The sequence below is a fragment of the Orycteropus afer genome, unplaced genomic scaffold (genome assembly GCF_000298275.1).
Source record: "Orycteropus afer afer isolate SDZICR_OR568_19922 unplaced genomic scaffold, OryAfe1.0 scaffold00072, whole genome shotgun sequence".
Taxonomy (NCBI): domain Eukaryota; kingdom Metazoa; phylum Chordata; class Mammalia; order Tubulidentata; family Orycteropodidae; genus Orycteropus; species Orycteropus afer.
Window position 1 is genome coordinate 7869239 of NW_006921659.1, and position 14236 is coordinate 7883474.

The window sequence follows — 14236 nt, forward strand, 5'->3', positions numbered from 1 at the left end:
GGGACCCAATGATTAGGGGAAAAACCAACCAATGCCTAGAAAGTATCCCATCTTAGACCTGGCACATAACTATGTAAACTGTTACCTTCCTATGATTTGTACCTGTAGTCTCACATTTGATGTTAAAACATGCTGGAAATTTATTTTGGAGCTGTAGTTATAACTTTAAATATTTATTCTTTCTTAAAATATACTCTTTCATTTTTAGGCATTATCCAATTGGTTTGCTATTTGATCTTCTTGCATCAAGTTCAGCTCTTCCTTGGAACATCACAGTACATTTTAAGGTATAGTTTAAATAGAATTTCCCATCTGTTCCACTTTTGATCATTAATAATTAGAGGAAGATTCTAAAGAAGTGGAGTTTATTGCTTATCCCAAGGCTCTTTAGTTGCTCAGCCACTGTTAGTGTTCATCTGTAAACTGTCATTCAGTTTCTTAACTCTTAGCAGAACTGTTTAAACATTTAATGTTTAAGAGTCTTTTTGTTGTTCTTAGAGTACGATACATATTTACAATTTATAACATTTTGGAAAATTTATATTTATAAAAACCTCAAAAAGGATAAAAATCTTTGGTATAGTATAGAGATGGAGGGTTGTGTGTGTGTGTGGGGGGGAGTGGAGCACCAGGTATAACCTAACATTGTTAACTAATTCTAAGAGTATTTGATTGAATTAAGAAAAGAGTTAGAAAATGTAGCCCATACACTGATGTAAGTCTGTTTTGAAAAATATTAGTTCCTGTAGTTTATAAGATGAGGCCATATAGTTTAGATGTAACCTAATTTTATCCTAGTATGTTATGAAGTGCTGTTTCTGAATCTTACCCTCCTATCCTCTAGTCACACTTCCCATATCATAAACACCATTGAAGTATCAGAAACACTTTTAATAGTGGCTCATTAGGCAGTGATTCTCAATTAGTGATGAGTCATTATGTGTCTCTGATTTACCTTCCCATGTGGCACCCGTTCAAAATCACTGCTCAGAGGCTGCTCATCCTTGCTTCCTATGATACTTTCCTTCCTGTTCTGAAATGGAGTTTGTGGGTCATTGAAGTTGTCTGAAACTTAAGAGCTATTACTTTTCTGTGGTTAGTCAGTAGCCAGCTGAAGGAATTTAAGAAGTGGTGGAGGGGAGTAAGGAAAGCATAAACAAACAAACAAACAAACAAAACAAACCTTCTGCCCTCAAGTTGATTCTGACTCATAGCAACCACTGTTGGGTTTCCAGGGCAGTAAATCTTTACAGAAGTAGATTGCCCAGTCTTCCTTCCACAGAGTGGTTCGTGAGTTTGAACCGCCATCCTTCTGGTTAGCAGTCAGATGCCTTAGGCAGTACGCCATCAGAGCTCCAAGGGTAACATAACATTTCAAATTTAAGCATGCTTGTTATTTTCATGGAGTAAATCTATGATAGCTGGAGGAACCAACTTAACTAAAGGAAATTTTATAACCTGAAAGAGGTTGTCCCTTGCAATAATGATAAAATTACTCCCTTAAAACAATGAAGCTTTATGATACAGATTAGTGTTTGATGTAGTGAGGGCCTGTATTTTGTACTAGTATTGAAACTCAGATACGCCCTCTTAAAAAGTTATAAGGGAACTTTCAGGTGAGTATTTAGGTAACCAGTGGAACTTCCATACACTTAGAAAGAATATGGTTTTTGTTAAGTCCAAAATCTCAAGTCATTGAGAGTTTTGACACACACAGTTGATTTTTGGCTAGAGGTATGTGAAGATGGATTAAAAAGCAAAATTAAAATTTCTTTTGTAATTGGACTAACTATAGATAAGAGCAGTGTTTAGAAGAAAGCAAAACTAAAGTGTCCAGAGAATAAGTGTTTCATTTTTATTTCAGTTTATTTGATTTTGGTACTAGAATCTACTATCTGTGTTCCTAAGCTATGATAAGGGGAAAAAAAAATTGAGAAGGTGGCTTGACATGATCATTCATTTATTATTTTATTTACACAACTGTATTTTTTTTGGAAAAGGAGCCTTCTTACTGCAATATTTATTAAACTCTATGTACAAAAAATAACAAACCAAGCTCACTGGTGTCAAGTCATTCCTGACTCATAGCGACCCCTCCTTGGGTTTCCAAGGTGGTATCTCTGTGGAAGTAGATTGCCCACTCTTCCTTCTGAGGAGTGGTTGGTGAGTTTGAACCACCAGCCTTGTGGTTAGCAGTCAAATGCCTTAGGCACAATGCCACCAGAGCTCCCTAGTATGTACAGGTATTATACTAACTGTTGGGTATACATAGGTGAACAAATTAGGCTTAGTTTCTGCCTTCATGTAGCTTAATCCTTAATGCAAGATACAGAGAAATCAATTATGTAGTAGCACACTTTGAAAAGGGTTATGAAGATAAAGAATACTGAGAAAAACAGTGAAAAAAAGAAAGAAAAAGATTAGTGAGATAAAATGAGGAGGCTAGGGCTAAATGAAGGCAACTGTTTTTACTGTTAGGTGGTGTTGAATCATTTTCAAATCATAGTGACCCCATGTGACAGAGTAGAACTGCTCCATAGGGTTTTCTAAGCTGTAAACTTTATGAGAGCAGATTGCCAGGTCTTTCTCCCATGGAGCCCCTGGGTAGATTTGAAGAGCCAACCTTGTGATTAGCAGCCAAACACTTAACTATTATAACACCAGGTTCCTTAAATGGGGCAATTAAAAAACAAACAAAGAAAAACATTGCCATCTAGTTGATTCTGACTCATAGTGATCCTAGAGGACAGAGTGGAACTGCTCCATGGAAGTTCCTAAGGCTGTAAATTTATGGAAGCAGACTACCTCCTCCTTCTACAGAGCAGGGTTGGTGGGTTTGAACCATGAAACTTTTGGTTTGTAGCTGAATGCTTTAACAACTGTCTCACCAGAACTCCCCAATGGGGCAATAAAAATCAAACTCACTGCCATCACGTTGATTCCAACTTAGTAATGATCCCCTTTGGGTTTCCGAGGTGATAATTTACAAAAGTAGATTGCCCAGTCTTCTTCTGTGGAGTGGCTGGTGGGTTTGAACTGCTAACCTTCTAGTTAGTAGTCAAATGCCTTACGCACTTTGCCACCAGAGTTGCTTTTAATGGAACAATAGACCTATTTAAATCTGGGGAGTTAGTCAGTGCAGATCTCAGTAAGGAAGTAACCTATATGATTAATCCTAAAGAATAAAATGGTTAGCTGGATGAAGGTTATTTTGGAAAGACTTTATAAATGTATGAAAGTAATTATTTTATGATGTTGTTGTTGCCATCAAGTTGGACTTGACTCATAGTAACCCCTCCTTGAATTTCCGAGGCGGTATCCCTACGGAAGTAGATTGCCCAACCTTCTTTCCGATATTTTATGTTAGTACCAATTAATTATGTTCAGAGCCCTGTGGAATCCTAGAAATATGAATTGAACATTTAGATTCAAGTATATTGAATCTTAGGAGCTTTGGTAGCATAGTGGCTAAAGCACTTGACTGCTAACCAGAAGGCTGGCGGTTCAAACCCACCACCCACTCCTCGGAAGGAAGGTTGGGCAATCCTGCTTCCGTAGTGATACTGCCTCGGAAACCCAAGGAGGGGTCACTATGAGTCGGGGCCGACTCAACGGCACATAACAACAACAACAACAACAATATTGAATCTTAGTATGTGATAATTAGCTTGTATAAAAATTGATACAGAGGTTGTAAAGTAATGATAACAATATTATCAGTTTCTTCTTGCTTTTCTGACTCATGGGTTTTAAAAAGTCTCTTAAATTTTGGCATTTGTTTTCCCGTACATTTGCACTAAGGTGCTTTGCACAGTACCATGTTACCACAAATTTGTTACCTTGGAAAAGCACAGAATGGGCACATGGTTCCAGTGAACCCTAGTTTCAGTTACCATGGTATCCTGCAAAGTGAGGACTACCTGTTTCTATAATCATTTAAGAATGGTGTAAAGGTTGAGCTGCTCCAAGTATGATTAGGACAGAAGTTCCATATTGCCTAACAGAACTGTTAAATTGAAAAAAATAAAAATAATTAGAATATGTGAATGTTTGTGTGCGTATGAAATGTACTCTAAAATACTTTGAAATCTAGATTAAAATATATCACAGCTACCCATTTATTTATTAAATCAGTTAATGTTTATTGAAAGCCTGCTATGTGTCAAGTGCTCTTCTAGGAGTTTGGGTTACATGAGTGAGTGAAACAGGCACTCGGTACCCAGCATTTTTTGTTACACTTGGCACCATATAATGAGCCCTCTGTAATTATTGGTTGAATGAGCCAGTGGATTTATAATACTGATAGGAAAAGCTCAGGATTGTTATCGTTAGTATAGTGTGATAGTCATAAAGTAGTCTATGGAGGTTCCAGAAACTCTTTAAGGGGCTCCATGAGGTCAAATCTATTTTCTTTCTAATACTAAGATTTTGTTTACATTGTGTTTCTTTGCATTTATATGCAAAATAGTCGTGGGTAAAACTTGGTCTCTTGTACAAAACAAAGTGGTGCAACAAACTGTTCCTGTCTTCCTTTTATTCTTCATGCTCACACACTTACGATGAAAAAAAAAAATGCCAGTTGTTATTAAGACTGTTTGGCCAAAGAAGTACAAATGATTAATTAATCTATGGTCTTAAGTACATGTCTTTAATAGCCTGTATGATGAAATGGAAAGGTACATGTAAAGATCTCTGCATACCATATATGATAGTTGTTTTGAGGAAAAACAGTTGTACCATTGTTTGAGTTGCAAGTTGAACTAACTTCTTTTCATGGAACACTGATTTTTACTGGAAGGAATGACTGACAGACTGGTTATTCAGACATATGTATTTGTCAGACATTTTCTGACAAATCAGGGAAGTGAATATAATACTGTAAGGAAAACAACTGACAGTATTTATTGCCAAGGATAAAATTTGAACTTTTAAGTGAAGTTTGGAGTTTTTGAAAACATGTATCTACTACCATGAGCTCGTATCTTCAAGAATTTTCTGTTGGAATCCGTGATCATTTTAACAAACCTGATTTTTTAATAATTTCATACGATGAAATGTGTCAATATTTGAAGAAGGTCTATATAACTCAGCCAGTTTTTCCAGAGGGCAGCAGATGATATTAAAGAATCATGCATATGTAAAAGATCCATTCAGTGTGCAGGGTAGAATAAGGGAATTTAATATAACATAAGGAATATTCAATGATAGTTTAAGATTCCATGTTAAAATTATATTAAACTACACTTAGTGACTTTTGGTGTGATATCAAAAAAGAACATCCACAAATCTGTAAAGTCTATTAAATAATTCTTTCTGAAGAAATGCTCAGGATCATTAGCCATTAGAGAAATGCAACTCAAACCAACAATGAGATATCATCTTACCCCAGCAATAATAGCAAAGTTTGACAAGACAGAAAACAGCAAATACTTGCAAGGGTGAGAGTGGAACTCTCATACACTTCTGGTGGGACTGTAAAATGGTACAACCAATGTGGAAAACGGTGTGGCACTTCATTAAAAAGTTGGAAATGAAAATATATTTGATCCAGCAATCCCATTACTAGGTATATATCCTGAAGAAGTGAGAGCCAGGACACAAATAGATACATGCAAAGAGATAGAACCAGCGTAAGTGGGTGAATGGGCACATAACACACAATGGAATGCTATGCAACATTAAAGAATAATGAAGAATTTGCAAAATACCTCATAATGTGAATGAACTTGGAGGACTTTAAATTGTGTGAAATAAGTCAGTCGTAGAAGGACAAATATTGTGAGTCTACCATTGTAAAAAGTCCAGGAAATGTTTACACATCAAAGGCAACTTTCTTTGTTGGTTACCAGCAATAGGAGGGGAGGAGAGGAAAAATTGCTAGGTAGGTAAGAGACATGTATTGATTTGAGTGAGGGTGGAGGCAGTATACCAAAAGTGGGTGACCAGCACAATATCAGTAAGGAAAAGGAAGACACAGAGAGGTGCACAAGAGATACAGACAACAAAGGTAAATACTATCATACACACAATACTGCATTATCGGTAACAACAAACACTAATCTACATAGGTAGATAGGCAAGATAATCAGATGTGGTAAATAGCTGAATGGGAATATGGGAATATATCCATGACCATATATAGGTTTGGCAGAGGATATTTCTACATATGTATAATAGCACTAACTGGAGGCAAAGTTCTGATATAACTTCTTCACCACAACCAAACACCTGGAGGGAGGGAGTTGCTGGGCCTCTGTGCTTGGGACCATGGTCGTGGGGGACATCAAGCTCAACTGGCATAATAAAGTGTACAGAAGCATTGTTCTACATCCCACTTTCCCAAACAACCAAACTCACTGCCATTGGATCTATCCTGACTTATAGTGACTTGTCCTTGGGTTTCTGAGGCGGTATCTCTATGGAAGTAGATTGCCCAGTCTTCCATCTGAGGAGTGGCTGGTGGGTTTGAACCCCCAGCCTTCTGGTTAGGAGTCAAATGCCTTAGGCACTACGCCACCAGAGCTCCCACATCCTACCTTCGTTAGTAGCAGTTGGGATTTTAAAAGCTTATGAATGGCTATGTAAGGTGCATCTTTTGGTCTCTAGCAGTTGGGGTTTTAAAAGCTTGGCCATCTAAGATGCAACTTTTAGGCTCTCCACATCTGGAACAAAGAAGAATGAAGAAAATCAGACACGTGGAAGCAATTAGTCCAAGGGACTAGTGGACCATGGGTACCTCAGCCTACACAACCCTGAGTGAGACCAGAAGAACTAGACTACGGCCAGCTACCACTGTCAACCACTTGGAAGGGGATCAGTATAGGAGATCCTGATAGAATGAGAGAAAAATGTAGAGCAAAACTCAAAATCATAAGAAAGGCTTATTATTGGTCTGATAGAAACTGGTGAAACCCCCAGCTATGGCCCTTACTAACCCTTTGGGTCTTGAATTGAATACATTCCCATGACTTTCAGCCAACCAAAAGACAGGCATATAAGGTGAAGACTTACAGCAGGTAGAGTACACTTCCTAGAACAATCAACCATAGGAGATCAGAAGAGCAGTATTTGTGCAGAGATAGCTCAGAGTGCAAGAATGCATAGGAAAGAAGGACATGGAAAAGGTAACCATGGGGTGGAAGTGGGAAGAGAGCTGTTCCATTATGGGGATTGCAATCAATGTCATGAAACAAAGTATATATGAACTGTTGAATAGAAAACAACTATTCTCTGTAAACTTTCTCCCAAATCACAATAAAAAATTTCCTAAAAAAGTATTTCTCCCTTTTTTCCAAACTACGTGTCTGTATGAGCTTGTACTTTAACACTTCAACTAAAGCAACACAGAACTTTGAAGGTAGAAGGCCATAAGATAATCTGTCTTTCAGAATCAACTGGAGAGTAAACTGTTCAGTGGGTGTGAAGAGGTATTTTATTATGATCTTACTACTTTTCCCTAATGACTGATAAAGTTCACCACCTTTTCATGTGCTTATTGGCCATTTATTGATGCTTTTGGGAGAAGTATCTATCAAGTCCTTTGCTCAGTTTGAAATTGGGATTTTTGTTGGCTTATGCTTGAATTGTAGGAGTTCTATGTATATTTTCATTATTAAACCCTTATCAGATACATGATTTCCAAATATTTTCTCCCACTCTGTAGGTTATCTTTTCACTTTCTTGGTACTGTCCTTTGGCGCACAAAAGTGTTTAATTTTGATGAAGTCTAATTTACTTATTTTTTCTTATGTTCCTGGTGCTTTTGGTGTCCTACTTAAAATTCCATTGCCTACTTTAAAGGCCTGAAGAGTTACCCCTCTATGCTATTCTAAGAGTTTTCTGATCTGTTTTGAGTTAATTTTCACATATGGCATGGAAATCCGTTTTTCACAAGTTTTTAATTTGAAAAATTGAGCCTGTGCTACAGCCTATGCTACAATAGTTAGGAGTGGTCAAATTAACAGTTTGCCAATTGTTAACATTTTGCCTCCTTTATTTCTTTTTATTTGTATGCTTTTTCCCCCTCTGATCTTTGTAATATTCCTACAGACTTAACTGCTTTTAGAGCAGCATTATAATCAAAAAGTTGCTTTGCATGTATAGAATTTTTAAAAAGAGAAGCTAGTTGTAGGCTTCAAAAGTTTAGTGACAGTAGGTGGGTTCTTGAAATGTCCAGTTCTGGTGCATATCCTAAATAAAATTTATTTAATAAAGTAAATAAAACAAACAATACACTGATGTTTCAGTTTCTTTCACCTGTGGTAGCAGAGTGCTAAACTGGCATGTTTTGGTTTTGGAAAGAGCAGAAATACTAGTTTTGGATTTTGGCAGCAATTTTAGAGGTTAAAGTTCATCATTGTTGTGCAGAGTAGAGTCACTGTTAAGGTAAGTGCTTGTGTGCCAAACTCTGAATCATAGGAACTAGAAAGGTTAAATTTTTGGACCAAACCACTCTATCTTCCTTATTGTACCTAAGAAGGCACTGCCATTGGTTCTGACCATTTTTTGAGTATGCTTATAGAAGTCATTCAAACCCCTTTTCTGACAGACAAGTTCATTCTTGCTGGCTAAGAGATACTGTGTCTTGCTAAGGTAATTTACTATATCCCTGCTTCCAAAATATATTGATCACAAAAATCTAAGTTAGGTTTCCTTGTTCTTTAGTGCAATTCACTGTCTTTCTCTTGCTCCTATACTCCCTGCTCTTCCCAGCTCTCTCAATATTGGGGGCTGTTTGTGGTATCTATCAGTAGTATACTGTATTGTTGTTGTTATTGTTGATATGTGCCATTGAGTTGGCCCCAACTCATAGAGACCCCGCCTTGGGTTTCTGAGGCTGTATCACTATGGAAGTAGATTGCCCAACCTTCCTTCAGAGGAGTGGCTGGTAGGTTTGAACCGCCAGCCTTCTGGTTAACAGTCAAGTGCCTTAGGCACTATGCTACCAGAGCTCCTTGTGTAGTGTGTTGTTGTTGTTATGTGCTGTCGAGTCAGACCCGACTCATAGCTACCCCTCCTTGGGTTTCTGAGGCAGTATCACTACGGAAGTAAATTGCCCCATCTTCCTTCTGAGGAGTGACTGGTGGGTTTGAACTGCCAGCCTTCTGGTTAGCAGTCAAGTGCTTTAGGCACTCTACTACCAGAGCTCCCTTGTATACTGTATTAGGTACTTTATAGTACTGCCCTCAAGCTCTGAGCAGGGCTGACCTACTACTGCAGCTTAGAGCTGAGGGAAAAAATTGCTGAAAACATAATTCCTGGGCCCAAATGTATGCACAGTTTTTTCTTTTGTTAGGTATTGCCTAATTTTCTTACAAAATTTAATCAATTTATGCTCACATCAGCAGGGTGATGGTGTTTCTTCATGGATGTAAATCTTCATGACTTAGGCCTAAACACCAGAAACCAAACCCCCTCCCCCCCCAAAAAAAAATCAAATTCACTGCATGATTCCAACTCATAGTGACTCCCATTGGGTTTCAAGGCTGTAAATCTTTATGGAAGAGACTGCCCCATTTTTTTGGGGGGTGGCTGGTGGGTTCAAATCAGTTACCTTCTGGTGAGTAGCCACGTACCTAACTACTGCACCACCAGAACTACTCAAGAAACCAGAGGAAAAATAAATACATTGGATTTCATCAAAGTTAAAAACTTCTGTGCTTCAGAGGACACCATCAAAAAGTGAAAAAACCTAAAGAATGATAGAAAATATTTGCAGTATTTTATGTATGTGATAAAGGACTAGCATCTAGACATATAAACAACTCTTGCCACTCAACAATAAAAATATATATAACCTAATTTAAAAATGGGCAAAGGATTTGAATAGATATTTTTCTAAAAAGATATACAAACAGCCAATAAGTACATAAGATGTTCAGCATCATTAGTCATTAGGGAAATGCCAGGTAAGATCACACTGAGATGACCGTTCATGCCCACTAGACTGACTATAATCAAAATTATGGACAATAACAAGTTGGGGAGAGTATGGAGAAATTGTAACTTTCATTTATTGCTGGTAGGAATGTAAAATGTTGCAGCTGCTTTGGAAAACAGTCTGGCACTTCCTTCAAAGTTTAAACAGAGAGTTACCATATGACCCAGTAGTTTCACTTCTAGCTATATGCCCAAGAGAATTGAAAACATATATCTAGAAAACAAACTCTTAAACAACTGTTCATAACAGCACTATTCATAATAGCCAAATAATAGTAGCAACCCAAAAGTCCATCAGCTTATGAATGGATAAATGAAATATGACATATCCATGCAATGCAATATTACTTAACTGTAATAATGAATGAAGTACTGATACATGGTACCATATGAATCAACTTTGGAAAAATTATGCTAAATAAAAGAAGTGGGTCATGAAAAGCCATGTATTGTATGATCCCATTAATTTGAAATGTCCAGAGTAGACAAATTGATACTTAGAAAAAGTGGCTTAATGGTTGCCAGAGGCTGAGGGAGGGAAAAATAAATGAGGAGTGACTGCTAATGGGTAGAGATTTCTTCATCAGGTGATGAAAATGTTATGGAATTTGATTGCGGTAATGATTGCACCAAGGGAATATTGCATGGTTTAAAATCAGGAAGGATGTGTCAGGGTTGTATCCTTCCACCATACTTATACATTCTGTATGCTGAGCAAATAATCCAAGAGGCTAGACTGTATGAAGAAGAGTGCAGCATCAGGATTGGAGGAAGACTCATTAACAACCTGCGATATGCAGGTGACCCAATCTTGCTTGCTGAAAGTGAAGATGACTTGAAGCACTTACTGGTGAAGATCAAAGACTGCAGTCTTCAGTATGGATTAAACCTCAACATAAAGAAAACAGAAATTCTCAGAATTGGTCAAATAAAACACCATCATGATAAATGGAGAAAAGAATGAAGTTGTCAAAAGATTTCATTTTACTTGGATTCACAGTCAACACCCATGGAAGGAGCAGTCAGGAAATCAGATGTTATATTGCAGTGGGCAGATCTGCTGCAAAAGACCTCTTTAAAGTGCTGAAGAGCAAAGATGTCACTTTGAAGACAAAGATGTGCCTAACCTAAGCCATGGTGTTTTCAATTGCCTCATATGCACGTGAAAGCTGGACAGTGAATTAGGAAGACCAAAGAAGAGTTGATGCTTTTGAATTGTGTTGGTGAAGAATACTGATAATACTGTGGATTGCTGGAAGAACAAACAAATCTGTCCTGGAAGAAATGCTGCTTGGAAGTGAGAATGGCCAGACTTCATCTTACCTACTTTGGTCATGTTGTCAAAGAGACCAGTCCCTGGAGAAGCATATCATGTGTGGTAAAGTGGAGAGTCAGTGAAAAAGGGGAGGACCCTCAGCAAGATGGATTGACACAGTGACTGTAACAATGGGCTCAAGTATAGCATGGATTGTGAGGATGGTGCATGACCATGCAGTGTTTTGTTCTCATGTACATAGGGTTGCTGTGAGTTGGAGCCAACTTCACAGCATCTAACAAAAACAACAAATGGTTGCACAGCCATTGAGTATGTCGTAAACCACTGAATTGTAGACTTTAAAATGAGTTATGTGTGAATTGATGTGAATTATATATCAATTTTGATTTTAAAAAAACACTATTAAATAATTTTCTAAATTTGGGGAGTAACTTCAGTTTGTGTGTTCAAGGAGTCCAGCAAACACTAAGCAAGAAAAATATATGGAAAAGTACACTCTATGTTACATAAAAAGAGAACTGTTTAAAGCAAGAATAATAAATTTAAGAAGAGGTTCATAGAGTATGTAGAAGTAAATTACATGGCTGCAGAAGGAGAAAGAGGGAGGGCACTAAATCCTCAGCCAAGGGTCAAAGAAATCATGGGGAAACTTACATGTTTTTAGTTGAGTATAGTGCCTGATGCATTTGACTGCTAACCAGAAGGCTGGCGGTTCAAACCCACCAGTCACTCCTCAGAAGAAAGGTTGGACAATCTACTTCCGTAGTGATACCCAAGGAGGCTCTCTGTGAGTCGAGTCTGGGTTGCTGTGAGTCAGGTCTGACTCGACGGCACATAACAACAACAACAACAACAATAATGAAGATACAACATACTGAATTTGTAGGATTTACCTAAAGGTATACTTAGGAAGAAATTAAAGACTTCTGTAACAGAAAAACGTAATTTCTATAAAGGAAAACACAGTATCAGGAATGAAAAATGAAATATCACTATAGAGCCTACAGTCATTACCAGGATAATGGGGAATATTTTAAACAACTTCATGGCTGCACATTTGATGAATAGGCAAACGCAATGAAAATACACTTTACCAAAAGTGACAAGAAGAAATAGCAGATACTAATAGCCTTTTAATCTATTGAGTAGTTTGACTTGTAATTTAAAAACTCACAAAGTAAGACTCCTGGCCCAGGTGATTTTACTGGTGAATTCTGTCAGTGTTGTTCTTCTAGTTAGATGCTGTCAAGTCTGCTATGATTCATAGCGACCCTAAGTACAAAGAATGAAACACTGCCCGGTCTTACGCCATCTTCCCAGTCCCTTCTACATGTGAACCAATTGTTGCAGACACTGTGTGTCAGTCCATCTCATTGAGGGTCTTCCCCTTTTTCACTGACCCTCTACTTTACCAAGCATGATACTCTTCTCCTGGGACTGGTCCCTTCTGACCACATAACCAGAGTAGGTTAGATGAAGTCTGTCCATTCTTGCTTCTAAGGAGCATTCTGACAAATTTGTCCATTCTGGCAGTCCCTGGTATTTTCAGTATTCTTCCTCGACCACAATTCAAAGGCATCAACTCTTCTTCAGTCTTCCTTACTCATTGTCCAACTTCCACATGCATATGAGGCGATTGAAAATACCATGAATTGAGTTAGGCATATCTGAGTCTTCAAAGTAACATCTTTGATTTCCAATACTTTAAAAGAGGTCTTTTGCAGCAGATTTGCCCAGCGCAATACAGTATCTAATTTTTTTGACTGCTGCTTCCATGGGTGTTGGTGGATCCAAGTAAAATGAAATCCCTGACAACTTCAATCTTTTCTTTCTTTATCGTGATGTTGCTGATTTATCTAGTTGTGAGGATTTTCATTTTATTTATGTTGATATGAAATCCATACAAAGACTGTAGCTCTTGATCTTCATCACTAAGTACTTCAAATCCTGTTCACTTTTAACAAGCAAGGTGGTGTCATCTGCATATTGCAGGTGATTAGTTTTCCTCCAATCCAGATGCCATGTTCTTTATATAGTCCAGCATACATATTGAATAAATATGGTGAAAGGATAAAACCCTGGATACACATCCATCCTGATTTGAATCCATGTAGTAACCCCTTGTTCTATTTGAATGGCAGCCTCTTGTGCACATGTTCCTCATGGGCACAATTAAGTGCTCTGGAATGCCCATTCTTTGCAATGTTATCCATAATTTGTTGTGATCCACACAGTCAAATCCTTTGCATAGTCAACAAAACACAAGTAAACATCTTTCTGATACTCTTTGCTTTCAGCCAAGATTCATCTGACATCATCAGTAATGATATGTCTCTCATTCCACATCCTCTTCTGAATCCAGCTTGCATTTCTGGAAGTTTCTCTGTGTCAGTACACTGCTGCAACCCTTTTTGAATTATCTTCAATAAAATTTTACTTGTGTGTGATATTAATGATACTGTTCAATAACTTCCACATTCTTTTGGGTCACCTTTCTTTGGAATAGGCACAAATAATGGATCTTTTCCAGTGGGTTGGCCAAATAGCTGTCTTCCAAATTTCTTGGCATAAACAAGTAAGTGCCTCTAGCACCCCATCTGTTTGTTGAAACATCTCAATAGGTATTCTGTCACTTCCTGGAGCCTTGCTTTTCTCCTATGCCCTCAGTGCAGTTCGGAGTTCTTCCTTAAGTACCATTGGTTCTTGATCATATGCTACTTCCTGAAATACCTGAATGTTGATTTTTTTTTTTTTTTTTTGGTACTGTGATTCTGCGTATTTCTTATATCTTCTTTTGATGCTTCCTGTGTCGTCCAGTATTTGGCCTTAGAATTCTTTACTACTGCAACTCAAGGCTTGATTTTTTTTTTTTTTTTCCTTTAGTTCTTTCAGCTTGAGAAATGCTGAATGTGTTCTTCCCTTCTGGTTTTCTAACTCCAGGTCTTTGCACATTTCATTATACTACCTTACTTTTTCTTAGGAGTTGCCCTTTGAAATCTTTTATTTCATCATTTCTTCCAT

General features: G+C 37.7%; 1 protein-coding gene across 1 annotated transcript in view; it reads left to right on the top strand.

Moving 5' to 3' along the window:
- Positions 1–14236, top strand: part of ATG5 (autophagy related 5) — a 172792-nt gene that overhangs the window by 33443 nt on the left and 125113 nt on the right. Inside the window, exon 3 of the mRNA XM_007940840.1 lies at positions 209–287. Within this exon, the coding sequence (XP_007939031.1) occupies positions 209–287 (79 nt within the window). The remainder of the gene's footprint in view (positions 1–208; positions 288–14236) is intronic.